General features: G+C 42.6%; 3 protein-coding genes across 3 annotated transcripts; 1 reads left to right on the top strand and 2 right to left on the bottom strand.

Moving 5' to 3' along the window:
• Positions 1 to 895: 895 nt before the first annotated feature.
• LOC127298669 (uncharacterized) lies at positions 896 to 3,518 on the bottom strand. Its single transcript, XM_051328510.2, has 2 exons — positions 3,199 to 3,518; positions 896 to 2,347 (listed from the first exon to the last, which is right to left on the bottom strand). Exon 2 carries the CDS (start codon positions 2,240 to 2,242, stop codon positions 1,142 to 1,144), a length of 1,101 nt encoding a protein of 366 aa, XP_051184470.1. The 5' UTR covers positions 2,243 to 2,347; positions 3,199 to 3,518; the 3' UTR covers positions 896 to 1,141.
• A 4,266-nt stretch (positions 3,519 to 7,784) lies between these two features.
• LOC127298673 (cullin-associated NEDD8-dissociated protein 1) lies at positions 7,785 to 21,840 on the bottom strand. The gene is made up of 29 exons (XM_051328511.2): positions 21,702 to 21,840; positions 20,327 to 20,411; positions 20,060 to 20,229; positions 19,424 to 19,631; positions 18,808 to 18,973; positions 18,582 to 18,711; positions 18,247 to 18,361; positions 18,005 to 18,162; positions 17,808 to 17,931; positions 17,576 to 17,626; positions 17,411 to 17,493; positions 17,052 to 17,136; positions 16,870 to 16,971; positions 16,694 to 16,792; positions 16,502 to 16,612; positions 16,330 to 16,413; positions 16,112 to 16,252; positions 15,401 to 15,493; positions 15,163 to 15,284; positions 14,916 to 15,078; positions 14,588 to 14,824; positions 9,842 to 10,090; positions 9,569 to 9,754; positions 9,332 to 9,478; positions 9,110 to 9,226; positions 8,829 to 8,997; positions 8,522 to 8,599; positions 8,303 to 8,441; positions 7,785 to 8,110 (listed from the first exon to the last, which is right to left on the bottom strand). The coding sequence occupies exons 2-29, from the start codon at positions 20,360 to 20,362 to the stop codon at positions 8,014 to 8,016; spliced, it is 3,660 nt and encodes a 1,219-aa protein (XP_051184471.1). The 5' UTR covers positions 20,363 to 20,411; positions 21,702 to 21,840; the 3' UTR covers positions 7,785 to 8,013.
• LOC127298674 (uncharacterized) lies at positions 10,339 to 13,568 on the top strand. The gene is made up of 5 exons (XM_051328512.2): positions 10,339 to 10,709; positions 10,820 to 11,158; positions 11,593 to 11,857; positions 11,959 to 12,126; positions 12,277 to 13,568. Exons 2-5 carry the CDS (start codon positions 11,043 to 11,045, stop codon positions 12,337 to 12,339), a joined length of 612 nt encoding a protein of 203 aa, XP_051184472.1. The 5' UTR covers positions 10,339 to 10,709; positions 10,820 to 11,042; the 3' UTR covers positions 12,340 to 13,568.
• Positions 21,841 to 26,023: the final 4,183 nt, after the last annotated feature.

The following is a 26,023-nucleotide window of genomic DNA, read 5'->3' as shown; positions in this document are numbered from 1 at the left end:
TCCTCAGGGTTTTGCTTTTCGGATGATGTGTGTTGGTGTACCGTCAGGGAATATGGCCTTGTTCATGGTCCCCCTTCATCGTAGGTATACCGAGTTGTCGGTAGGAAGGAGGCTTTGAGATTGATCTTTGTATTTCCCTTGTAAGGCATTGCGAATAATTTAATAAAAAAGAAAGTTGCGTGCATTCTTTGGATGCACAGGCTGTGGCTATACTCCTTGATCGGGAAAAAAATGACGGACTTATTTAGGCAAGGCTTACCAAGAAGTAACAAGAGTGGCATGAGCAGCAGCAAGCACAAGCCTGACACCTTGAGCTTGAGCACACCCATGTCTACCGAACGAACACTAAATCAATAAAAGGAAGGAATGGATCTAGAACAAAGGGGATGGTGAGATCCAAATAAGCTACTGCCATCTCTTCTTATAGACATGGAGGTTACATGAAGAAAAAAAAAACAGAAAAGTTAACATGGACCATTCAAAGTCCAGATAGTACAGAAAGCAATTATATCTGGAAGATAGAGTTCTATCTGTAAGTGATGCAACTTGTCCTGTATACATTTTAAAAACCTCTGAAACTTGACCAGTTCATTTGCTCGACGCCAAAAAATTGCAGTACTACTATGGTGTCAGTTCAATTGTCTGGCATGAAAGGAGTATGCAAGAAATAAATGAAGGCGCAGATCAGGAGATAAAATAAATGTAGCGCAAAATAAATATGGAATTTAAATGTTTGTGTCTACCAGAAGATATAAATCAACGCACCAGTAAAATTTTCTATAATATCTCTGCATTTGTAGCCTGTTGCATTGATCTCCTTATTCAGACCAAGAACACATTTCATCAGGAGAGACAACCATCAAGAGCTCTTTCTTGTGCTTCCTGCTCATCAGGATGAACCCAAAAGGGCGGGCGATTACTAACCCGGTTGTATTACCTTCATATCACCTTAGGTGAATTCTCGGTTGATCTCCTCACACAGCAATCACACATATAGTCCCATACACAAAAAGATTCTACAATCCTATCTAAAAGTATCACTGCTCCAAAACAGACAAAGGCGCACATATTTCCATAGAAACAGCAGCATTGCATCTAAAGTAATACTGTATGGCTAAAAGGTTACAAGACACCCTCTGATTTAGCCTGGTCTCAAGCATCCACCGGGAAGCAAGAACCTGTAGCTGTAAGCGTTCCTGATCAAATAGGAAGGCAGATGAATGGCAGATGCCGACCTCGGTATCGGCCCCATCTTCTTGAAGAGATCTCCAAATGTGTACTCTTCAGGTAGCATGTCAAACAGGTTCTCCCCATTGCATATGACCCTCTGGATCCTGTCTGGACTCAGGAAGCTTTCCTGTTTCACCCGGTCTGCGTGGCTATATGCCTTCATCTTGAAAGCAAACTCCTTGATCTCCCTGAAGCAGAAGCTGCAATGCCAGCCCGCATCGGCCAGCATCAGGTTGGTCTGACGGGAGTGGCGGTACTTTGTGCGCTCGGTGAACACATGCGCTGATGCTCTCCAGCTGTTGTGATCCACAGGAAACTCAAAGGAGTACATGTAGTTTTTTAGCTCAAGATGCATGATTGGTGGTATTCCATCACACCATTTCAGCAGCTGCACGGTTTCAGGACTTGGAATCTCATCAGCGTCAGCCATTATCAAGACATCCCCCACAGCAATGCCTGATCTTGTTAGCAAGGAGTTAAGTGCGCGGCGGTGACCGGCCTCTACAAGGAAAGGCGTCTGGCGAGATTCGGGATCCAAATCTCCAATGGGAAGCATGTCATAGACGATCTTTGAGCTAGCAAACGCGAAACGGTTGATGTTTTCAAAGAAGGAGAGAGACTTTGGGATGCCAGTGAAGGTAGCATTCGCCTCAAGGATGACAAACCTGTCAACATATGGAAAGAGCTCACGGTAGCGGATCTCCAGAATATCGAGTTCATTGCTGAAGAGGACGGCATCAAAGACGCGGCGGGGGGAAGGAAGGATGTCCCAGCCATGGAGCTGGCATAGCTGCTGCATGGACATATTAGGGGCGTAGTAGTGCGGGATACGGAAGAAAGGCTTCGGTGGTGTGTCCCATAGCGGCCGCAGAAGGTAGGAGATACTTTGGAAGTACTGGGTGACAGCAATAACAGACACTGAAAGAACTAGAACAAAGGGTATCAGGAACTTGAAAGCTAGAATACTTTTTCGTCTAGTTACAGGAGGCGGATTATGCGAGTTTCCGGCCATGCGACAGGCTTGCGTCTATGACAAAGGAAGAAATGAGCGAGTCTTTGAGAAGAATAGGAGAGTGCCTCTCTGGGTAACACAGCAATATCTGAAGCAGAATGTAACCTGCATTATGCAAGTGAGAGCAGAAGATAAGTAAAACAAGGAAAGCAAAGTGATATAAGAAGCAGTACCATGCAAACATTCACTTAAACAAACAAACAGAAGAGACATGTAGACTGGCTCGTTCTTCAAATGCGCATACATACATGATAAGACACACGGAACCCCAAATTGATACACGCCAAGACAAATGAGCCGCTATTGCATCATCTCAATTAAGGCAGGAAATTGCAGAGCAGCACAATGCCAGAGCCAACATCAGCTATTGTCACACCATTCTTGCCAGAAAACTCATAAGAAGCATGATCTAACTGCTGGTACTACCAACAGCATAGCTACCCCTATGAACCATATACAACAAGTACTAAAGGTTCCGATAACTACGACCTCTCGCAGGCTGATCTCTATGCCTGTTTGTTGGCTGCACAAAACCCGCTCCCATTCTAATTAGCAAGACAACGAAGATGGCAAGTATCCTCCTTGCCCAAATCAACTGAAATGCCATAACAAATGAAACGAGACTTGCACATGATGACCAGTCTGAAACTGTATTTCAGCAGCAGTCGGAAACTGCCCAAATCAGACTGAAACTGCACCTCAGATCACACTGCCATGTCATCGTTTGTCACCACGATGCCTCCATTGTTTGTTTCCCTTGTCTAGAACAAAACAAATCCAAGCCCTCGCCACCCTGCCCTCCCCACTGGCGGCTCGCTCGAATCCATTCCAAAATCGGCACCAAATCCAACCAATCCAAGCCCTCGCTGCGCCCTGCCGCTCCTAAAGATCCTAGGTTTTCTACCACCTGATGCACAGGGATGATAAAGAATAGAGATGGCGGAGTCGCCTCTCACCTCAGGGGAGAAGACGACGGCGGCGACGAAGACGAAGACGAAGACGAAGACGAAGACGAAGACGAAGAAGACAGGAAGCTGACGCCTTTGGACGGCACATGTCGCGCTCCGCTATCTGCTCTCATCTAATCAAACACGGGACGGGACTCCATGGATCTCTCCCTCTGCTCCGCATCTCTCCTCGCCGCTAACCTCGTCCATTGCTAAAATTAGTCGGGCAGGAGACGCCGAGTGGACAGGAGAAGGGAAAAAAAGCGCAGGAACGCGACGTGCAGTGGAGTGTGGATTCGCTTTAGCTTTCTCGTGGCCGCGACACTGGGATATACGGTGCGGTGCCCAGGATGATTGTGCTTTGCCACTCCACTTCTTGGAAAAGGGAGAACACAAGGTGGCTGCCTTGATTGAGTGCCATGTCCACCAAAAATACGTCTTTTTTCCTTTTGTGTTGTGTTTTGTGTGGTTGGTTCTTCTATCTTTTTTTTAGAAGTAGTGGGAGTGGTGTTTTAGAACATGGGAGCATGTGCTCCCTCTATTTTAAAATGCATCTTACACATATTTTGAATTTAAAAAAAATTAAAACCAAAAATTCGCATGTAAATCTTCTCGTACTACACGTTTACAAAGTTGTTTCATAAAAAATCGATCTATCATGTGACGTGTGTAAAAAGACAAAACTCAGTGCTAAAAATAATGTTTTTTACAAGATAAGTTTTCTCTTTTCTATATAGACCACAAAAAATATTGGTTTTTCGTGAAACTTTGACGAACGAACATATATTATGAAGATGTACATGTAAAAAAAATTATTAAAAATTTTCGATATTTCGAAATATGATTTTTTGGTAGAACCCGGGAGCCGAATTGATTTTCCGTCTTTAAACCTTAAAACCCCAAGTACATGTTGGTGTTACATAGGGAGAGGCTCCATGATTTCAAAGAGACTCAAAAATCGCGCCTCCGACCTTTCCTCCTCACATCCTCATGTGTCCTCGGGCAAAGGTAGCGTAGTGTCGGCGGTGATGTGCTCGGGAGGTGAACCAATCTAGGCTCGGCGGTGGCCAACGGTGAGACGCGGTGGTGGCAGTTCCGGGTGAAAGTGAGGTATGGCTTCGAGTTCATCTACTAGTTGCGCCATGGTTGGGGCGTCAGACGTAGGCCGACGAGCCTACATTTGGAAACCGCGTGGTGGACTCGTTCTCGGTTATGCAGGGTGCAACTTGCGGCAGTTGCGGAGCCAGGATCCAGCAACGCCCCGGGCCATCCTTTTGCTACAGTAGCTACAGTGCTCGCTACAGTGTGAATTTTGCTACAGTCAAGCCTAAGTTTTCGGCCCACGCCCCAGGCCAAGGCCCATGCAGCCTGGGGCCTGGCTCCGCCACTGACTTGCGGGCACCACGGAGTCGCCGTGTTCGTCGTGCCCGTTGGATATCTGGGCGATGTCCCTACAAGATGGAGTGAATGATCGGTTCTCCGGCGAGCTACCCTGCGGTGGTGGTGGCGGGTTCTCTCTTTGGCCATGTGCATGACGAGGAGCGAGCGAAGGGGGATCATGGTGTTAGCAGCTTCAGTGGTGGTATCTTCCGGATCGCGTCCTGAAGGTGTTTTGGTGGCAGAAGTCGGTATGTGATGCTGTGCTCTTTGGGCAAAAGTAAATTGATGCAACATGGAGTAGTACTTTTTACGCAAATGCTCACGACTACATACATATACTCACCCATTTGAACACACACATGCACATCCTACCTCTATGAGCACCTCCGAGGGACTGAGCGAAGAAGTTGATTTTGTGGGTCTTAAGATAAACCACACATGCCACGCAATCGATGGGCATCGCCTCTCACTGAAGAATATTTTGTATTTTATGAGACATCAAAGTGTCAAACCTAGGTTTGATCATTGGCTGGTTGGGGGTGCCACTGCCTTGCTAATCATCAAACAACAGGTTGGGGTTCAACGAGAGAAGTGTTATCCGTTCTCATAATTATCACATAACTTAAGAAGAAATTTATTGGAAAATGTATTTTATCTTCCCAAATAATGCCAAATTAAACACAAAAGTAGGAAAAGGAAATAAATTATATTACATTTAAATTAAGAAAAACATATGACAATTTTTAAAGAACGGGGGTGCAATAAACAAGAAAAGGTGGAACAATGCTGGTGCGTATTCCACTTGATCTCGAACTCACGTGGTGAGTCCATGGGAATATTAAATCCATCTCTATTTCATATACATATTGCTTTTTGGAGGATTTGTGCCTACTTCACCTTTCTATCTAGGACATCAGCAAACAAAATGTGTACTACGATCAACATAGACCATTGTCAAGAGACATTTCTGAGCATTTAGTGGGTATTAAGATGAGAAAGGTACATTGGCTTGTGAAAGCACATGGATTCTCATGTGTGATTTTGGTAATTGATGAAAATTTCTATGGACTAATATTTGCATTGAGTTTCTCTTATAGGTTTTATTCATAGGCAATGTTTAGACCATATGTTGGTTTTAAGGTTACAAGAAGCAGCAAATGAAGAAAATCAAGTGACAAGTATGTCTTGAATTTTGAAGAAGAAAACGGAGCGAGATCTCATGACATCAACAATATGAAGAAAGAAGAATGACGTAAATAATTTGGATGGAGATGGTGGTGTGTATTGAAGAATATGGATGACATTGTGTTGTGCATTGAAGAATATGGATGAAGAGGGTGGTGTGCATTGAAGAAGATAGATGAATTAGAAGCTTGTCATCCAAATGGTGATCATGGGTACATGAAGATATGCTTAAGAAGAAGCTCTCCCATAGTGGATTATGGGGGATCAGTCTTTAAGACTTCATCAAGCAAAGCACAATCAAGAAAGATGTTCCATCTTGAAATGGTTAAGATCTTCATCATCTAGCTCTACTACTTCACCGATCAAAATCTTCTCTTAGTGAGGGAAACTTACCAATTCTAAATCTTGGAGTATTTTGTGGATTTCTTCCTTGTTCTTCCTCCATTATTTTTCCATAAGCTTTTGTAGATTTGTTGGAAATCAGGAGTGAAGAATTTGAGCACTTGTGTTCTTGCCACTGCATTAGGTGTGTCAGTTCAATTTCCCTACGGAGATTCGGTAAAGTGAAAGTTCATGTGTGATTTCTCTTTGGTTCTTGTACCCGGAATTTGTACCTCTTGGGTTCTTGGAACCTTAGACGGCTTGTTGGCCTTTGTGGCCTTGTGGGCTTTGTAGTGTTGTGGCCTTTGTGGTGGTGTGACCTTCGTGGCGGTGTGGCCATGGTGGAGATTAGTTGGGAGCCTCCAATTATTGTAGAGTTTGCCTCAAGCTTATGGCCTTCATTGAGTTTACTTGGAAGGCTCCAGTTAAGTTGTGGAGCTTGCCCCAAACTTGTACGGATTCAGTGACCACCCTATAGTGTCCCTTAGTGGATCGAGTATTTTCTTTTTGGTAGAAGGCTCGAGCATAATACAATGCACCATTGTGGTATTTGGAGTGTATTTTGCCACACACACTGACAACTGCAACAGTGTGAATTTCAGGATACATCGGCATCTCCACGTCTCGGTTACTACTCAACCGGGTTCTTTTACTTATGACTATTTTGTGATAACCTTCATGATTGATGTTCTATAGCTTTGCTATCACCTTGTTGCCTATCTTGCTTCCTCTGAGTTACTGATGCACATAGGCAAACCCTAGTTTATTGTATTCATGTTTGGCAAGTAAAATATTAGTTAGTTTTATTCGGCATTTGCTCAAGCCCCCAACAGCCTATTTGTGGCAAACAAAGTTAGGCCAGGAAACAAAAGAGGTTCTATGATTTTCACCTCCACCCACCCAAGCGGCATCCTTTTGTGGCAAACTTTTTGATTTTCATTTGAAACATTGAGATTCCATATCTAATAAATTGTGGCAAACAAAGTTAGGCCAGGAAACAAAAGAGGTTCTATAATTTTCATCGAGAAACTGATATAAGGAGTACTTTAATTGGACTATGATTCAAAAAGTTATCGTCAGCTGCAGGTTACAGATTCTAGATTAAGGTAAAATATTGCCGTTTAATAAATCAGTGACTAGTAATTTTGATTTGGATCCTAGGAAGTACCACTTTCGCCTGACCAGCTTTTGCTACATTACACATTAAGCTGGGAGTGATGATCAAAAATATGGAACGGGTTGAACTCCAAATACTGGAAGTAGACACTCCCTTCTCCAAGCAGCGTACCAAAATTACTTGCCAACGAAGACCTTGTTTGGCAATAGTGGGGTTGCATGAGAATAATTTCCACAAAACCCCAAATCCCCATATTCCCACTTTTTTTTTTTCAAAAAGTCTTATTTCTCTCAATACCCAATAACCTAGTGAATTGGGAGACCTAGTGAATTGGGATTTTATGGAGATTAGGTGAAGATAGGGGTTTCACCAAATCCCTACGGGGATAATGCCCACTAGTAATTCACAAAAACTCTAGTTACAAATAAGGCCTTTCAGTGCTAAATAAGAGCGTAGTTACCAACAAACTACACAAACGTGCATAGCATTGCTCTAACGTTACCCCACAGAATCAGAATTGCAGAAGATTGACTGGAGTACAATACTTCGCACTAAGTACCACTTCAAATGGATCACCACCAGATTTTGTACAAGAAAAGAATGCTGGATAATCAACATCCTTTTGTTCACATGTTCTCACACAACCTCTCAGCCAAAAAGGGTCGGTAACACATACAATATAACAATCTAGCCTTGGAATTAGCGGACCCAGGTACCAAGTTGACTCGGCCTATTTTCTACCATGTACAAAAATTCAGCGTTCATTCGCTGCGCACCGAGTTGTACTTCTCGGCAAGTGAAGGAGTGGCTGTTATCTTGTTCATCAGATTCTTCAACTTCATGCTGTAGTCGCTGCCACTGCAGATGAAAGTCACGTCAGGATTAGTTTAAGATTTGATTTTCGGCAAGCATAGAAGCTATGGCCTATGGATTTGCGCAATTAAACACGCCTTGTTAACGTAGCATCAGAACAGAGATGACGGCAGACAGCTCAAATTTTGGCCAAAACAGAATTAATCGAGAACCTTGTAGGGCGGAGTCAAGCTTTACCTTATGCGGCTTAGAGCAGCAATTGCTCGAAGGGCACTGCGAATCATGTCCTCATTGCGATCAATCTCCTGCTTCACTGCATCCCCCTTGGGTTTGTGACTGATAGTTTTCTCAATAGGTTCAACTAATGAGTCCAGAACTGAAACAAGATAACAATACTATTAGAAAGGGCATTCACAATATGGAACATCCATTTAAAGGTCCTTGATTATAACAAACCTGCAAGAACAGCAGATGGGCACTTGTCTGCTAGCTTTGAGAGAATCAGATGGCAAGGCATTTTTACATCATAATGATCTGCAATAAGCAGTACATTAAGAACTGATTAGCAAGCTCATATTGAGGAAACATAAGAAATGTGGGCCATATCCAGAACGAAAACTCAAAAACTATGCAGATGGTAATCTGGGGGCCAAGCCAATAACCGGTTTGCGGAAGTTCTGCTATAGGGGGTAATCTGGCCACCAACTAAACACACCCTTTAAAGTGCCAGGAAGAAATATATAATGTTCTAAACTGTACTTACCGCCTAAGCCAGATAAGAGGAATGGAACAATGAAGGATGACGGATTCACTTGATCCAGACAATTGTCCAGCAATGTGTCCACACATTCGAAGGCAGCTTTCCTAAGTTCAAGCCCATCATCAACAACATGCTTGAAAGGCCCTAGATCAACTGTCCTGATCAATTCAGGCTGCAAAGAAGGATATCATTAGTTCATTACTTCCTAGGTGTAAATTATATGCAACACCCCTCCAGCCATAAGTAAGGAAAAAAAAACAAGCAACCATTTTAGGAAACGATACCTTCACTACAGTCTGGTCATACAAAAGAGGTAATAATTCAGGAAGAAGAGCTTTGATCAAATTTGGCTTATTGTGGGCGGCTGTACTCAATGCCAAGACGGCTGCACGTCTCACATGCTGCAAGGTGCAAACAACAAATGCAAGTGTCAGCTTCACAACTTACTTTACAAACATTAGTTACTAAAAAGAAAATATAAAGACTATTTCACGAAGTAAAATTACCCTGTCACTATCTTTAATCAACATAAGGAAAGTAGAAATCTCAGAGTACATGATTGGATCTATTTTCCCAGGCCGTTCAACAATTGAATATTTTATAGCAATTGCAACTGTAGCCCTTGTGTTTGCTGCTGGGCTAGACGTGCGTTCCTAGAAAAATATATGAAATGCCCCATTAGATCCCATATAATCATAATAAATTCAACATGAAATCTAAATTTGCTAATCCGCATTTCATACCTTTAGAGCAGGGATCAATCTATTAGGTTCAATAAGTGCAATTTTTCCTAAACACTCAGCAACCACATTCCTGACTCCTTCCTCCTCACTTTCACAGTGATTAAAGAGCAACGCCAATATCTTCACAATGTTTGAGTCCTGGAGCTCACTCTGGCCAGTATGATCAACAGACTGACGTGCAATTACCTGACAGGTTTGGGAAAGAGCACATATTAAACAAGTCTTGGGGGAGGTGCTTCTCAGTAAAAAAAACATAATTCCACTAGAACCAACCTCTTTCAATGAATGAAGCAAGAGATACTGCTTCTTCTGTTGATTGTCAATCTGATCCAAGATAAATGGCAAATACTTTGACAGATTGCCAACAGCAATGTTTCCAAGGGCATAAGATGCTGCAGACTTTATCTCCTCAAAAGGTGACTGGAATGATTCAATGACAATATTCTCAATTTGAACATGTTTGCTGAGATCCTTCCTTCTTCCAATTTCTCCCAAACATAACAAGGCCATGTGTTGTTTAGCCTGCAAAGCATATTATAAGCAATTAACAAATGACAAAGAGAAGTACTTCCTCCGATTCATATTACTTGACACTAATATTAGATGTATCTTGACATATTTTAATTGAAGATACATCCATTTTAGCGGCAAATAATATGGATCGGAGGGAGGGAGGCGGCGATTTGGCTCGTACGACCAGATGATCATACTATCTGGTCCGTCCATCTGTGCCTCGCGATTGGCGCGGTGAGGAATTAGGACTGGTCGGCCGTGGGGAGAAAATGGTGAATACGCAGTTCGAGCTCGCACTGTTCCGGTGTACGTAGGGGCATTTATTGATGGGCAGGCGATCCTCCGTTGGCTAGTTGACGGGGTAATTCTTGAGCCGCCCGAACTGGAAATATGATGAAATCTTGTACTGCCGGTCCAAGATTTTCTCCACCTCATCCGATATGATTAGCAGCAGGCTGCGCAGCTAGCGAGGATCCGGCCTGGAAAAAATCTGGAGGCGACGGCGCACCTAGTAAGATCTGGGCGGCCTAGGAGGCGGCGGCGCTGGCGAAGCACCGCTGGCGAAGCACCGCCGGCGATAGCTGCAGGCGGGCGGCGACATGGAATTCCCTCTAGGACAGGTCGAAAGGTTAGTCCGTCGATTCGCCCCTGTTGTTCGTCCGATTTGGCTGGGGTTTCTGGATCTGGCGCTTTTCTGTAAAACTGTCTGAACCCCCGGATACATTTGACTCCGTGCAGGTTGTATTTCGGCGACTCGTCGGAGCTTGCTGGCATCATGGACCCGGGGTACAGAGTGCGTGTTGAGGACGAAGGGGCGGTCAGCGTGGTGGCGGCGTCGCACGATGCCCACGGAGACAACGAAGCAGACAGCGTCGCAGCACGGAAACAAATGCATGTACAGTGGGCGTAGCTTGAGGAGAGCGCGGGGGAAGTCGGGGAAGAAACGAGAGCGGCTGCGTCCATGCATTCAGGGGGCACCATGAATGGGAAGAGGAAGAGTGTTGGGGGTGTTGGCCCGTCGGAATCAGAGCAGTCTACTCTGAAGGTGAATCCAGAAGCGCCCGGGTGGATCAAGTGGTGAGGTCCCCTGTTTTGTTTCCTCCTTGCCTTATCATGATTTTGGTACTGACCGCATATGATTTCCTAGTGTGATAATTGACTGCTCAGTGAGGTGTGCCAGAGATAGAAAATTTGTTAGCTGATTTTGTTTTCATGAACTGCATGTGTTTATGCCTCGGTATTCAAGTTCATGCCACAGCCAGAAAACCCCTATCAGTATTTTTTATTCTGATGATGATCATAATTTTGGTTGTGCTTTTCATCAAACCCTGTTTAGACATGGCGAGAAGTAACCAACGCTAAAAATAGGTCGTTCCATTGTGAGATGGTAGGTGAAAACATAAACCCATCCAAATCTGAGTGCACCAATTTTTTTGGATTTTTTTGCGAGTAGCAAGAATCGTGGGTGCACTGTAGATTTTCTGACAAAACCATGAACACATGGCCTGTAGGGTGCGAGTTGGTGCACATGCAACCGAGCGGAGTCCCTGCCCTAACCGGGTTGGTACGCTGGAGAAGATGATAAGAAGTTACCCTGAGAGACGAGGAGATCATGTCCTCGAGCCATCGTTGGGCATGACATTTGATTCGCTCGGCGAAGCATATGATTTCTACAACCTCTATTCGTGGGAACACGGTTTCGGCGTTAGGTATGGAAAAAGCAGGCTGAACCCACAGAGGACGAAGACAATGCAAGAAATAGTCTGCGGCTGTTCTGTAAGCAAACCCAACCACTCGCAGTACATGTTGTGTAAAAAAAAGAACACTTCAGGGGAGCTCTAAATTTTTATGTTGTACATGTTGGCATTTTTTTATAGGGGAAGCCTGAAGGTGAGAACACACGATCATGCCGATGTGAGTGCCCAGCGCTCATACGCTTGCTTGTGCCGCCTGGTTGCGCAATGAACTTGTTTGTGAGGCACTACATGCGTCTGCAGCATGACCGCGAGAAGGACGAAGGATACCAGGAAAAGCGAACAAAAGTGGTGAGATATAATGTTTGTTAGTTTCATTTGTGGAAACTAATTGCAGGAAAAACGTTTGCGCGGATATATTTTTGCATTGAATACTTGTTTTTGCAGAGCTGTATGGAGGCTATGATCTAAAAACCTCTGTTGTTCTGCTTTTCGTGACAGGCTAGCGCAGTTTTGCATGCCAATTTGTCGATAGAGGAACATGCAAGTAAGGTGTACACCTGAGCCATGTTCGAGCAGTTTGGGCATAATTTGTACTTGGCGGGGGCCTACCGCGTTGAGGAGGTTGTGAAAGATCAGTTGTACTTGGCAAAGCACACGAAAGCCCACAAGAGAGAGAAATGGAGCCGTGTCGAATTTCAGGTGAAGATTATTGATGGCGGTGAATTTTTCGATTGTGAATGTGGCCTTTTTGAGCTCATGGGAATTGTCTGCAGTATCAAGGTAAAGTCGGGAAGATGAAATTATGTACTTGATGATTTGGGGCATGTGTGTGTGTCCAAATTTTTTCCGCCCATTTCGTATAACTACTCCTTTTTTTGCAAATGTTATGGACTACCAGGGGGTGGAGGAAATACCAAAGCGGCACATCATGAAGAGGTGGACAAGGGATGCAAGGGATGTACTGCCAGGGCACCTTGAGGTATACCAGAACGACCACGCCTCTAGCAGATCTTTCACGTGCAGACATTCTTTGCTGTACAGAAAAGCACTGGAGCTCGCTAGGTGATGCAAGTGCCGAGGCATACGAGAAGCTTAACAGTTTGTTTGAAAGCAACCTACTGATAATGGCACCGTTCGATAGTATGAGGGATGGGCTTGGGTTAGAGGATAGGCCGGCAGAGCAACCCGATGAAGTTGGATCAGAAAGAGTGATGTTGGACGACGGCTTAATTCTGGCTGGGGAGCCGAATCTTCTACAAGGGTTGGGAGCCCCAATAAAAAATCGCGGGGCTGGGAGGCCAACCACAAGCAGAGACAGGGCTCCTTACGAGGGGGCCGATGGACTGAGCAAGCGCACGCGTTTCTGCACAATTTGCAGGTGTAGCGGGCATAAGAGGACGACATGCCCCCAGCGGGGAGACGCTCCGAAGCAGCCGCGGAAAGTGGCGAAGTGCACGAGGTGTGGGTTGCCTGGTCATCGTAGGACGACTTGCGCAAAACAAGTTGGCGCATTGCTTTCGGGAAGGTGATATGATTTCACAGACAAGAAAGAATGCCCTCCATCCCTTCCCCATCGATGCCCAGATGTTCGGTGAAAGAGCTGCCTCGTTTGTTAACGAAATTTTCATTTGGTACTCATGGATGATCCTAAATATTAGTTGGATTTTTATTGTAAAAGATGTTTAACGATAGACTTGGGTGCAGCTGGTTGTCAGTTAGTAATCCAGTCTGACCTGATGTTGTGTTACCGGCCTGACCGAATTCTTTCCAATATTGTTTGTTTCTCTTGATTTTTTATGTTCGTGACGCACGTACTGATCAAAAAATAGAGGAAGTCCCTAGATGTTTGGTAGAGGTAGAGAAGAAAAACCGAGTCTGATTTCAAAAGGATGTTTTGAGAACCTGTATGTGGTTATTTCTAGCCTCTGATATTTTCAGTACATGTATGGAGGCAGTTTAGTTGTATTGAAAAAATAGAAAGCTGAAAATTGCATTCAATGCCTGTATGGGGTGGGCCGAGGACTGTGTGTCACAGGTTCTGGGATTCAGATTTTGAATCTTGAAATCCAGTGGAGGGAAAGGGGAGCTGTGTGTGGTCCAAGACTTACCGGCACGGGACAGGAAATTGCTCCGAAATCTTGTTCCGTTTAGTCGGTGTCGTGTGTGTGGTCCAAGACCGTTTTCCGGGGGTGGGCCCGAACCAGTTGAATACATCACTTACCAAGAGAGATACGGGGCTGCTATACCTAGGCGTGCGTTCATCCCTAGGAATCTGGACGATCCAGATAGTGCGATCATCTGGACGTACGACCCGAAGCTGATTTCCGTCGGAGGGAGCACAATAGTTCAGCGTTGAGTTAAACATAAATGTTTAAGCAATCAACCAATAGCAAATAACAACGATTTGTTTGTCCCCATAATATTTAGGCACTACTTCTACCAAGACGTAAGATATGCTTAATTGCAGTACAGTGTTTCATGATCATTACACTATAGAGTACTGATCGATACATTTGCTCTAATTGATTAACCATGCTGTTTGACCTTCAATTGACAAGTTTAGCGTTGAAATACTAAATTTTGAGCACTAGCCACTTAACAGTTTGAGAACAACAGAACACATACATACTCCAGTGTAAGAGAGCACGTACAATCTCATTTTCACAATGCTATACGATTAGCTAGACGATGCCCATGAATGAATTTTTTTAGCTAACTTTAAAGAATCGGTAAGAGGCAAAGTTTGCAAGTACGACATGCATATAAAGTGTAAATCTGGTGAACATAAGACATCCATGAAAATGCTTACAGAATTAGCAGAGCTGTCATCCTTTAGAATGCCTTTAAGCATTTCAATAGTTGATGCACACTTCTGATCACCAGCTGCTAAGCATAGCACGGCAACACACTGTGCAATAGAGGATAGGGCCTGCTTGGAAAGACCGCCTGACTGTGATGGCTTGGCAGTGGAAATAAGGGAGTCCAACAAAGTTTCAAAGCTTGTGTTTGCAGACTGGACCAGCGAAGCAAAAAACTTTTGTAGTGCCTGTGACAGAAACAATGTCCTCTGTCAGTTGGAGGCTTGGAGCATAAGAAGAACTCGAGTGTTTATGTTAAAATATGATGAATATATATACCTGCAGTGCTTGACCTTGCAAAAGAGCACTCCTAATCAAAATTAGGGCCTGAGGCAAAACCTTCTGTCTCACAGCTAAACCGACATTTTGAATGGATCGTCTGTCAACCATAATTGTGCTACACAGTTCCAGTGCAAGAGCAGCCATGTGCAAATCGATGTCACTAACACAATGAATATGCCAACATCAGTCATCATAGTAGGCAGAAATTGGAGAATTGCTGAAGAAAGCTAAACGGGAAAAAAACCTTATGAGAGTAGAAAGTTCAGCGATTATCGTTTCATAAGACGACGAGCCAATTTGGCCTCCATAAGTTACAACCAGAGAATTCAGGGTTCCCAATGTTGCCTGCCTGAGAGCTCTGTTAGCCTGTTGAAGGGGGGCAATAAAAAAGTTAACCTTCAAGTTCTAGTTGGGTGTCCTCTTTAAACTAGACACTTTTTCAAGGCAACAAACAAACATTGTGTACAATAATATATCTCTACCTTCCGAAGGAAAGCTGTGAGCTCAGAAACAACATGGTCCAGAACACATTTAAGATCGATCCGAAGAGGTGAACTTGCAATCACCGCAAATGCCTGTATAAAAATAAACATTTTGAAAACAATAATAAAACAATAAAAGCAATTAATAGACATACAGGAAACAGAGAGCGAAAAAACTGTCTGAAAACAACCACTAGGCAATCGATGACAGGGTACACACAAAAATTGCGGAGACAAGATCCACGCAAGTAAATCGGTGCATTTTAGAATTCTACTTAAGCTATGTTTACATCAATGAACATGCCACAAAACGATGGCTCTTCAAAACAACACGGCAATCCCTTGCCCAGCACTGATCAGAAATTTTGCATTTGGATTTATATCATTGCCAAGAATACTGAGGTTCAACTTCATAATAGCGTACTAGGCATTAGGCAAATGATGACATGGCAAACAAATAGCATTGTGGAGACAAGATGCACGCAAATAAATTGGTACATTTTTATATTGTATTGAAGCTATGTTTACACTAATGAACCTGCCACAAAACCATCTCTCCCAGCCAACACAGTAAGCCCATCACTGATCAGAACAGTTACATTTGGCTTTATATCGGTGACTATACTGAACTTCACCTTTTAATAGGGTATAGTTAAGTCGTTTACTTCATGTCCCTAGTTGTTTCAGTTGAAGGTACAGATAATTGCTTACCTTGACCGCAGTAAGTCGTGTTATTTCATTGCCCATCCTATCAACGAGTATGGGAAGGCATGACGGTAATTCCCTTTGGAGACCATCACCAAAAGTGGAGATCACAAGGCTCATGCAAGATATGGCACACTCTTTAACTTCCTGGCAAAATATGATCACATGAGAAAGAGAGGGGGGAGAGAGAGAGAGGTAATTATGTAGGGAAGAGAGGTCCAAACCTGATCTTGATCTTGATTTGCCAAGCGGGCCAATATAGCTTTATAGATCGGACCAATATATGGTCTGAAATCTATAGAATGTGCCTGTATAACAGCAGCAGAACAAGAGCTTAAAAATCAGCATGATTGGATGCTTATAAGTTGACATCAGCACATGGCACACAAGACTAACCTCAAAGTTTGGACGGAGGACACGGACTAGCTCTCCGCACACCCGTAAAGCCTCAGCAGTGACTTTGTAATATCTATCTCCAATAGAAGATAATATTGGACTGGAAAGTGCCTGGGTATTTTATTCGGCATTTAGTAATGAGGAACAACTGCAAGTGCCACCAGTGGTTATTAAAGATAGTAGCTACAATACCTGGATGTACGGATGAAATACAGAGGGTGAATGTGAAGCCATAACGATCCTTGTAAACGCAAGGGCTTCTATTTTCAGGTTGGAGGTAGAAGATTTATCCTATCAACAAAACAGTATGTTAAAAACAAACAGAAGTCCAGCACTAGAAACGTCTCAACAAAATAGAATTCACTAACATTCAAAGCCTTCTCAATCCCAGGAACAAGAGACCCAAAATGATCAGCAAGACAATCTGGTAATACAATAACAAGCTCCTTCAATACTGAGAATGCTCCAACCTGTAAACGCCAACAAAACAATATAAATCACAATTACAAGTCCACACACAGATGCTTCACAAGATAGTTGACGAACAAACCTTTGTCTTGATTGATTTTTCACGCAACTGTCTATTGATAGACTTGACAATTTTGGGTACTTCTTGCTTCAGCAGCCATCTAGGGCTGCAAAGCATACAGGTTGACAATATGGGCTTAGTGCCTAGTGCATATAACTTGCTATCACAATAAAGAAAAACTTTGCACTGAACATAATAGGTCAAATTGAATATTTGGACCAGATCACAATCTTAGCGCCCAGATAATAAGTCATACCAAGTTCCAACCAAGATAGGCTATGCAAACAGGAAAACAGCTAAATTGTGTGTTGTTTATGGCAAGTTCTTTAAACATGTGGTACAGTGGGTAAAAAACAATAAAACAGATATTTTGTATTTACCTAGACTCATCAATGTCTCCTTGACCTTTCGTCACATTAGCAGTTTGGCGCAACAACTCAATAAACGTGTTGAAGATGTCCATCTAGGATAACAGAGAAACTTCATAAGATTGATAAACAATGGAAGTTCAAATCTAAGTTAGCAACGAAATACCATGCAGTTACCTTTACATTCTCCTCTCTTTCCCAGAAGCGGTCAATTAACTTTGGACAAGCCTGCATACAACCGAATACATTACACCGCATACCATATATGCAATTATCAAAACAGGTAATAAATGGTGTTAATGTACTCATAAACTTCATCTGCAATATGACCACAGCAGAATAATGCCGTCATGAAGAACAAGGTTGACAAATTGCACTATGATGGTTTAACTAGTTTTTGTCAGCATACCTCCTGATAAATCTTGGACAATGTTTGAGGACGAGATACTATAATTGCAGAAAGGCACTTCGCTGATGCCCGACGAACCTTCCAGCTTGCATCCTCATCGTCTGTGTATTCATCAGCACTCTCACTGGGAAAAGGTTAAAGATGTTACGATTATGATTGGAGCCAATGTTTTTGTATTACAAGAACAAATAACATACTCATCATCTTCCTCGTCCTGCACTTCATCATCAGTGTCCTCCTCCATGCTATCAGTGAAATTAGGATCGTAGCTCACATATTCCAAAGCAAGATTCAAAATACCCTCACAATATGGGGATATATCTCTTGGACACCTGAGCATAAAACTCTCGAGGGCCTACAAGATAATAAGAGTTTATATATAACCATGGAGAAGCATATGTTCGAGTAATATAAGTAACAACTGAACATAAAATATCACCTGCAAGCTGTATTCGCGGAGCTCTTCATCATTTTCTGACGCAGTTGTGCAGTAGTTAATGAGTAAAGGAACAGCTTCAGCAAGGTGTGGTCCAAACCGGTATCCAACTGAGCGACTGCAAGTCAAAATAAATTATATTAGGAGATGAATTCCAGTAATCAAATGAACTGAAACTACCAGAACTCTTAAATCCCTTCATCCTGAAATTATTTTTCTATGGGTAAATCCAGCCAGATTCACTTTCCCTTACATTATACCCACTTTTGGACTAGCAAAAAAACTTGAAGTTGGAAGATTTAGCACACACAAGCTGCTTGGAATATTGATGCATATACCTTAGAGCACCTATCATCTGGATATTTGTTCGAGTTATTTCAGACTTTGCACTTCTATTTTTCAGCAATTTGACAACCTCCAAAGTTGCCTTGGCTAATAGATCATCCGACAAACATGGAGCAAGCGATGCTGCAACAGAGGGCAACATGTTACATTCATTATAAACAACTATGATCATCCGATCTTATGCAAGCATTAACAGTTACAAAATGCATTCAAGCGTACCAATGCACGAAACAGACTTTTTTCGGACGCTTGCTTGAGTGGAGCTCAGCTGGGATAAAAGTGCAGTGAGCATATATGCATGATCTTTTGCAATCACGTTCCCAAATCTATTAAGTACATCACTTAATATGTCGAGACATTCACATTTAATTTCAGCACTCTTTCCCTGCCAAGAAAAAAAGAAATGTATAAAGATAACTTGCAATGATTTAACATCAAAATGATGAGCATAATGGAGTATGTGGAACAATTTATACTCTGCTAACCCTCGAAACATGCAAAATTATTTACAAGTTTCATGTTCATAGCCACGCGCAAATGAACAAAGTTTACAACAGGTCATTTCCATTGTCGGACTGAACAAATGGGTGAAATATAATGGATGTACAGAAAGCTACTACCATGCATACGCACACCTTTCAAAATTAGAATTACCATGCCGAACTAGATCGTTCAAATAGGGTACTATCTCTGTTCCATAATATAAGTCGTTTTGGCAAACTATATTAGTTTCCCAAAAACAGCTTATATTATGGAACAGTGATGATACTTAAGAAGTCTACAGACAACTAACAGGAAGTCTGGGAAACAAGAAACGAAATAAAAAAAATCTTACACTGGTGACACCACTGATCAGCTGTGGGGCAAGAGAAACTAAAATCTTTTCAGCAAGTGATGGCGTAGTAACTTCCACAATGATTGTCTTCAGACCTATACTAGCAGTATCACGATGCTGTTCCTTTCCATTGAGTAATTTATCACAAAGCTTGTTTGTCATCTCCACTACTCTATCCTCGCTAACCTTCTTGACAAGCGGAGCCAAGCTAACCAAAACAAGAAATAATGAGTTAAATATAGCAAATAGATGTAGGAAATAATAACAGAACTGGGTATCAGATTTGTCTGCAAAAAAAGAGCCCCCACAGATATAATAACTGAATCAAGAGAAAACAGCACATAACGTAATTCAAGAAGTTTGTCTTCTGTTGCAAACCAATAGGCAATCTACGAGATGAAAGGGAAGTATATTATCATCTTAACATGATAACAGATAATGCATCTAAAACATTTATAAGCAAGTAGCATCAGCCAGCTCCCCAACTCCCCAATCAAGACATAACAAAAAGAAATGTGATTCGTCTTTTTTTGGGACAAAATAACTTCAACAGAAACTAAAACACAGGGATGCCGAAACATGAAGGACATAAAAAATGGATTAAAAGTAAATACAGTTTACGGAAAAAACTAGTACCATTTCACAGCTAAGCCAGAAACATCTCCTGAAGCATCTTCCAGTTGTTGAATAATAATATTTGTCAACTTTGGTTCAAGGTCTTGATCTGCTTTGAAACTTTCTTTGTTTAATTCACTAAGCAGATCTGACGTCGCCATATATCTGTAGTCTTTATCTTTCCCTGTCATCTGAAAGCACATACACCAACAAAAAATATTACAAAGCATTATAAAAGAGCAAAGAAATTCATTAATATCAACGGCTTTAAATTAAAGCAATGGATACCTTCTCCAAGATGCCAGTTATGTTCATGTTCGCCATTGCACCAAGCCTGTGCTCAAGTCCTCTTCAGAAAGTATTCAGTAGTATCCTGCTAAAAAAGCAAATTAAGTAACTAGGCATGCACTATAGATGTTGCAAAGTACATAGTTTTAAAAGCTTGGCCAAAGAAGCAGAAACATTGCTAAGTGCATGCTGGTAGGAAAAGTAAGCTAGATGCAAACCCAGGCAACAAAAGTAAAGAAAACTAATGTGGTGATCAAACACCTGTCTACTCCAGTTCACCAAAAGGCCCACTTGTGGTAGGCATAGGTTGCCTTAGTAACAAATATACGGCAACTATTCCAATTATAGTAAACAAAAGTCAAAATATTTGACAAATGAGCAAACAGGAGGTTCAAACACATGACATGACATGATTTGGTTGTAGTTTGGGTGCGGTTATCACCCCACCAGTCACGCCGTTGTGTTTAAAATACAGATTAGTTTTAAAAAAGATATATTAACCCATGGGGTTCTATTTGAACTAAACATGGAGATGAGGGTCAACACAGGATAAAGTTTTCAAGGCCGTGGTCAAATGTTCAGCTGATGGCACGCATATAAGTAATAGCTAATGGTGGTAAGAGACCCTGAACCGCAGCAAAAATTGATTTCATGAAGTCCATGCTTGACATACAAAATTACATACTGAGTCATTTTACTATTTTCTCCATATGGTCTTCTTTACGCATAGGATTACAGCAAACAATTGAACTAACTTATACATCTACACATCAAGAAATTGAGTACTTAAAACAAGAGAAGGAAGGACAATGACAGCAGCACAGCACTAGTCTATGTGTACATGTTAAACAGGCGAACGCACAAACATAAAGTGCTGCGAACAATTGTAATTACAAACCAGACGCCATCAAGTGCGCTAAACCTAGCTAATCCTGTTTCCATTGACATTACCGTATGGCAGCAACCCGAAATTCGAAGTATGAACATAACTAAGCTAACAAACCTAGCTACCTAGATCGGCCCCCACGCTCATGTGAATTTTCCAAGCTCGATACGAGACAGATCGCCTAAATAAAACCGAAGCCCGAGCCCATCGGAGAGCAATGCCACCGTCGGTCGCGAGCCGCAGCTCGTCGCTGACCCCCGCGCCGATCCGTACCGCCGCCCCTCGAACTTCACGCGCGCCCCACTCCCAGACCGCTACACCCGGCTCCGGTTCGAAGGGGCGGAGCGATTCGGGAGTGGAGCACCCGCCCAAGCTTAACCCGCTAGACCCTCGCCGAGCGGGTCAAGCATTGCTGCCGCGACGGGGATACGGAGGAGCAGCGGGAAGTAGTAGTACCTCGACACGGAGGCGGGGACGGGGGAGACGCACCTCGATCCGGCGCTGGAGCGGAGTACGGGGCCGATCCGGGACACCGCCGCCTGAAGCTCGGATCGGCGGGGTCTCCTCGCCGGCGGAGGTCGACGCGCTCTCGCCGGAGATGGGAAGCAGCAGCAGAGGCAGCAGGCGGAGAAACCCTAAGCTAAAAGCCTGAAAGCCTTTTTCCCTTTTATTATCTCCCGAGCCTTCTCCCCTTCCAATCCCCTTGCGCTGAAGGAAAAAAAAAAAGGTAAAAACGAACGCAAGAGATGGAAACCGAACCCGTGTGGGCCTGGGAAGTCTAGCGGCCTTCGTGGGCCTGATGGTGGGCAGGCTACACGGGCCAACTCGTTCCTAAAAAAAATCCATATATAATCATCCTAATATTCTTTTAAAAAATCAATCATTCTCCTATTTTTTTTTAGGAAAACTTACATTACACCAATTTGTATACCTTAAAATATAGAACCACGGCGTAGTCGGAATGGTAGGCACGGCCTCGTATGTACCTGACCGTCTCGATTCGAGCCTCCGTGCTTGCAATATACAGCGAGCGTGCACTCATGAATTCTTCTGTAAAAGTAAGATAAGGGATTCTTCGCATCTAATCTTACTATAAACATAAAAATGAATGCTTGTTATTCAGTAGCCTTACGTAGATGGATGAAAACATTCAAGACTAACTAAACCAACAAATATGCTAATAGATTTATGCATTAATGCGTATTAATCAGCGTGAGAGCTGCTGATTCTTCAGAGCTAGCACACGCGGATCAGCTATTTTTGTATGTGAGAGTGAGGGGCACAACAAGTCTCAGTCAACTCGTATATCATATGATTGCATCATGATTCGTTCGCTACTGATGAATATTAATTGGCATCACATTTGCTCATTTTTTGGGAACTAGCAAGCGTGGATCCGCTAACTTTGCAGGAGAGTGAGAGGCACAACCGAAAGTCTAGTCAACTCGTAGATCACATGATTGCATCGTGATTCGTGCTAGCTGTGCATCGTGTTATGGGTCGTAATTGATGTTTTCCCTTTGCACATGAAGTTCCAACCGAGAAAAGGCCTCCAACTGTTGGATAGTTTTATGATTTGTGCTAGACATGAGTTATAACATGGGTTGCAACCGAGAAAAATGCTCCAAATTGTTGGACTGCTTATGATTTATGCTAGCATTCAGTTCCAAATAATATTCGATGACCCCACCTGAGATAATTCTCAGTCAATTAAGAATTGGTCAGTTTTCCTCTAATATTTAGAGGGTTCTTTTCTTAATAAGCTATCAAAATGATTGAGTTATTTTTTCGAAACACAGTACTGACGGCAGATGCTCATACACCCATTCCTATGAATACACGCATACCCTACCCCTATGAGTACCTCCGAGATATCAAGTTCAAGAAACTAATATGACGGATCTTGAGATTGACGAAATCACCACAAACATCTCGGTATCGACAAAAACGTCTTCCGCAGAAGAGTATTCCATCTTTATGAGATACCAAAATGTCAAACATGTGGTTTAATCCTTAATAGGTTGGGGTGCCACTGTCCTTCGAACCATTGAACCACAGGTTGGTTCTCTCATAATAGTGAGTTACAAAGTACAATAGGTATCAATATGTACCTTATTTGTGTAGTGCTCATAAGGTGTTTGACAAAACTAGAGAGATATGCAGTGCAGACACTTAGCTAGCCATCCTAACTTTCTAAAAAAAATCATCCTACTTAGTTTCCTAAATATTCTCAAGAAACGTGCATTCCACCAAATTATATCCTAAATAGAGAACCACAACATAGTCGGGGTGGTAGGCCCGGATGATGCGTGTCTGCCCACTTTGATTCGAGTATACATGCTCGCGATACCAGCGTGTGCTTAGAAACCTCCGTGCTCACAATACCGGCATGTACTCACAAATGCTTACATAAAAGTGAGCTCAGGGATTCTTCCCCTCTTATCTCATTATAAACAGAAAAATGGTTGTATTGAAATTCCAAAAAAGGAGAGAAAAATACATTCATCAACAACCTGAACAACAACCTGAACCGATATGACAAGAAGGAGAAAATGAAGGATATCCCCTAGGAGGCTAGGATTTACGCCCCATATTTCAATTTGCCTCGCTTCTGATGGCTTTTTAGGGCTTAGAGGTGTAGCGGACCCCTGGTCTCTCGTCAACCGAGGGGTCATGTTTCTTGTTTTAGGTTTTTACTATGTCTTATCGAGTATGGTGAGGTGGCAGAAACATCCTGAAGTCATAATAAAATCCCCTCCCCAACCTATTCTTACTCCGGTGGTGCACCTATCCGATGGAACGTGGCAATTCCTAGTCGTCTGATACCATGTGCAAGAGGACCTATGGGTCGCTGATATCAAAACACGACACCACTCACATGCTAGGCTTCCTCACCGAGCTGGGCAAGCTACGCCTCCTGTCACTTGGGTCACTTGGTAGTCAGGACTCATTTTGCGTGTTCTCGCACGGGCCCTCCACGCACTAGTCAATATATTTGTTTGTACATACCAATCACGGACATGTATACACATTGGCACATTGGGCCCTCAATTATTTGTGCAACACAACTATAGAAAAGGATAAATGAAATGGCATTGATACATATTTGCTCAAGCATGTTGTACACAGGAAAAGAATCAGCCATGCATATCATACATGCGAAAATCTCATCACAGTCAACTTAACAACTGATTAATCAAGATTTAGACATAATGATTCACAGGGCACGGTTGGGAACTAAGCAACAAAATTATTCAAGAAACAGAAAAAATCATTTGTGCTTTTTTCACGTAAAAGATGTACTGGTGCGGTGCCTTTATATGATTTGTGTTGAAATAAATGGGCTAAATGGGGCTCCCCACGCTCATGCGGCCGCCGGAGCGATGTGAGTAGATAATTAGAAGTCGAGCATCAAGGTGGCATGTGTATCATTTGAACCAAGCAGATGCTCCGCATGAGTCTACGACCCCCTCTCTTGGGCCCGTCGGCTGCTCAACTATCTGCCTCATGTCCCATGTAGGAGCTTGACACGCCAAACTTTCCCACACAACATAGTAACACCCTAACCACCAAGGAAATCAGGAGCAAAACAATAATAAAACCATAGGAAAAAGACAATGGAATATATTTTGCAAATTAAGATATGTCTCCATTGATTGAGTTATTTGGGTGGTCTCGTCTTTTTTGTGCATTTGTGGTGCCTCGCTGGCTTTATCACACATATTTACTCACATGCATGATTTAAACATACTTTATACGGGTTTTATATCATTTTGGAGCTACACAATAATTAATTGGTTGGCTAGAACGCTATAGACAGAGTCCACCAAACAAAACATACCACCATTAGTGGCATCAGGCCATGAGGGACATGGATAATTTAACACAATCTATAATATTGCACCCAGAAGACAACTAATTGGTGCCCTTACTAAAAGACCACCAAGTTGTGCGTCCAAAAACTGGTGGCCAAAAAATGATTAGGATGTTGACCAGCATTTAGAGGGACAGGACTAGGGCGTAGTATTTGTTTGTACATACACATCATGGACAAGTACGCGTACTTAATTATTTGTGTATCTCCACCAGGAAGAATGAGAGGGAAAATAGAATTGATGGAGATTTGCTCGTGGCGAGAAAGCGATTGATGCCTTATCATTAGCGTATATGTTCTGTAAAATACAATCATGGAAATAAACTCGATCATTACCCAAATGATTAGCAAAGATTCTGGATATAATAATGCTCAATGAAAGGATGGGAATTAAGCAACAACGAGCAGCATGTATACAGAAACCAAGTGTACAAATCCAACATGGGCAGCCTTGATTTAATTAGCTACCGTTTATCGCGTATATTGCTAAAGAAATTACCAGGAGAAATGATAGAAGCACCCGCATTAACAGAAATCCAAGGAAATCCACAACATCTTGGAATGACTGTGTTCTACTTGTACTACATGAACTTTCACCGCCACGCTTAAATCATTCTCTGTTTGTTTCAAAATAATTGTTTTTTCTAAATTATTTGTCAGTCAAACTTCCCATGTTTGACAAATCAATCAGAACACTGATATTACCAATTTTATCAGTATTTCTTCCGATAGCGACATGTACTCCTAGCATGAGGTGAGCGTATCAACGTTGACATCGACTTTTAGAACTTCGTCCACACTCCACACTAAAATACTTTGGTAATGTATACTTATTATTGTCACACGATATCTTTTTCCAAACAAATGGGTGGTTGAAGTATCACACTGAAACCCATGCTAATGTCCTGGAGGATAAGTATTGTGACTTGTGAGGCAC

This window comes from Lolium perenne, chromosome 5, assembly GCF_019359855.2.
Source record: "Lolium perenne isolate Kyuss_39 chromosome 5, Kyuss_2.0, whole genome shotgun sequence".
Classification (NCBI taxonomy): domain Eukaryota; kingdom Viridiplantae; phylum Streptophyta; class Magnoliopsida; order Poales; family Poaceae; genus Lolium; species Lolium perenne.
Note: the sequence above shows the minus strand (reverse complement) of the source record. Positions and strands in the feature narration are given on the sequence as shown.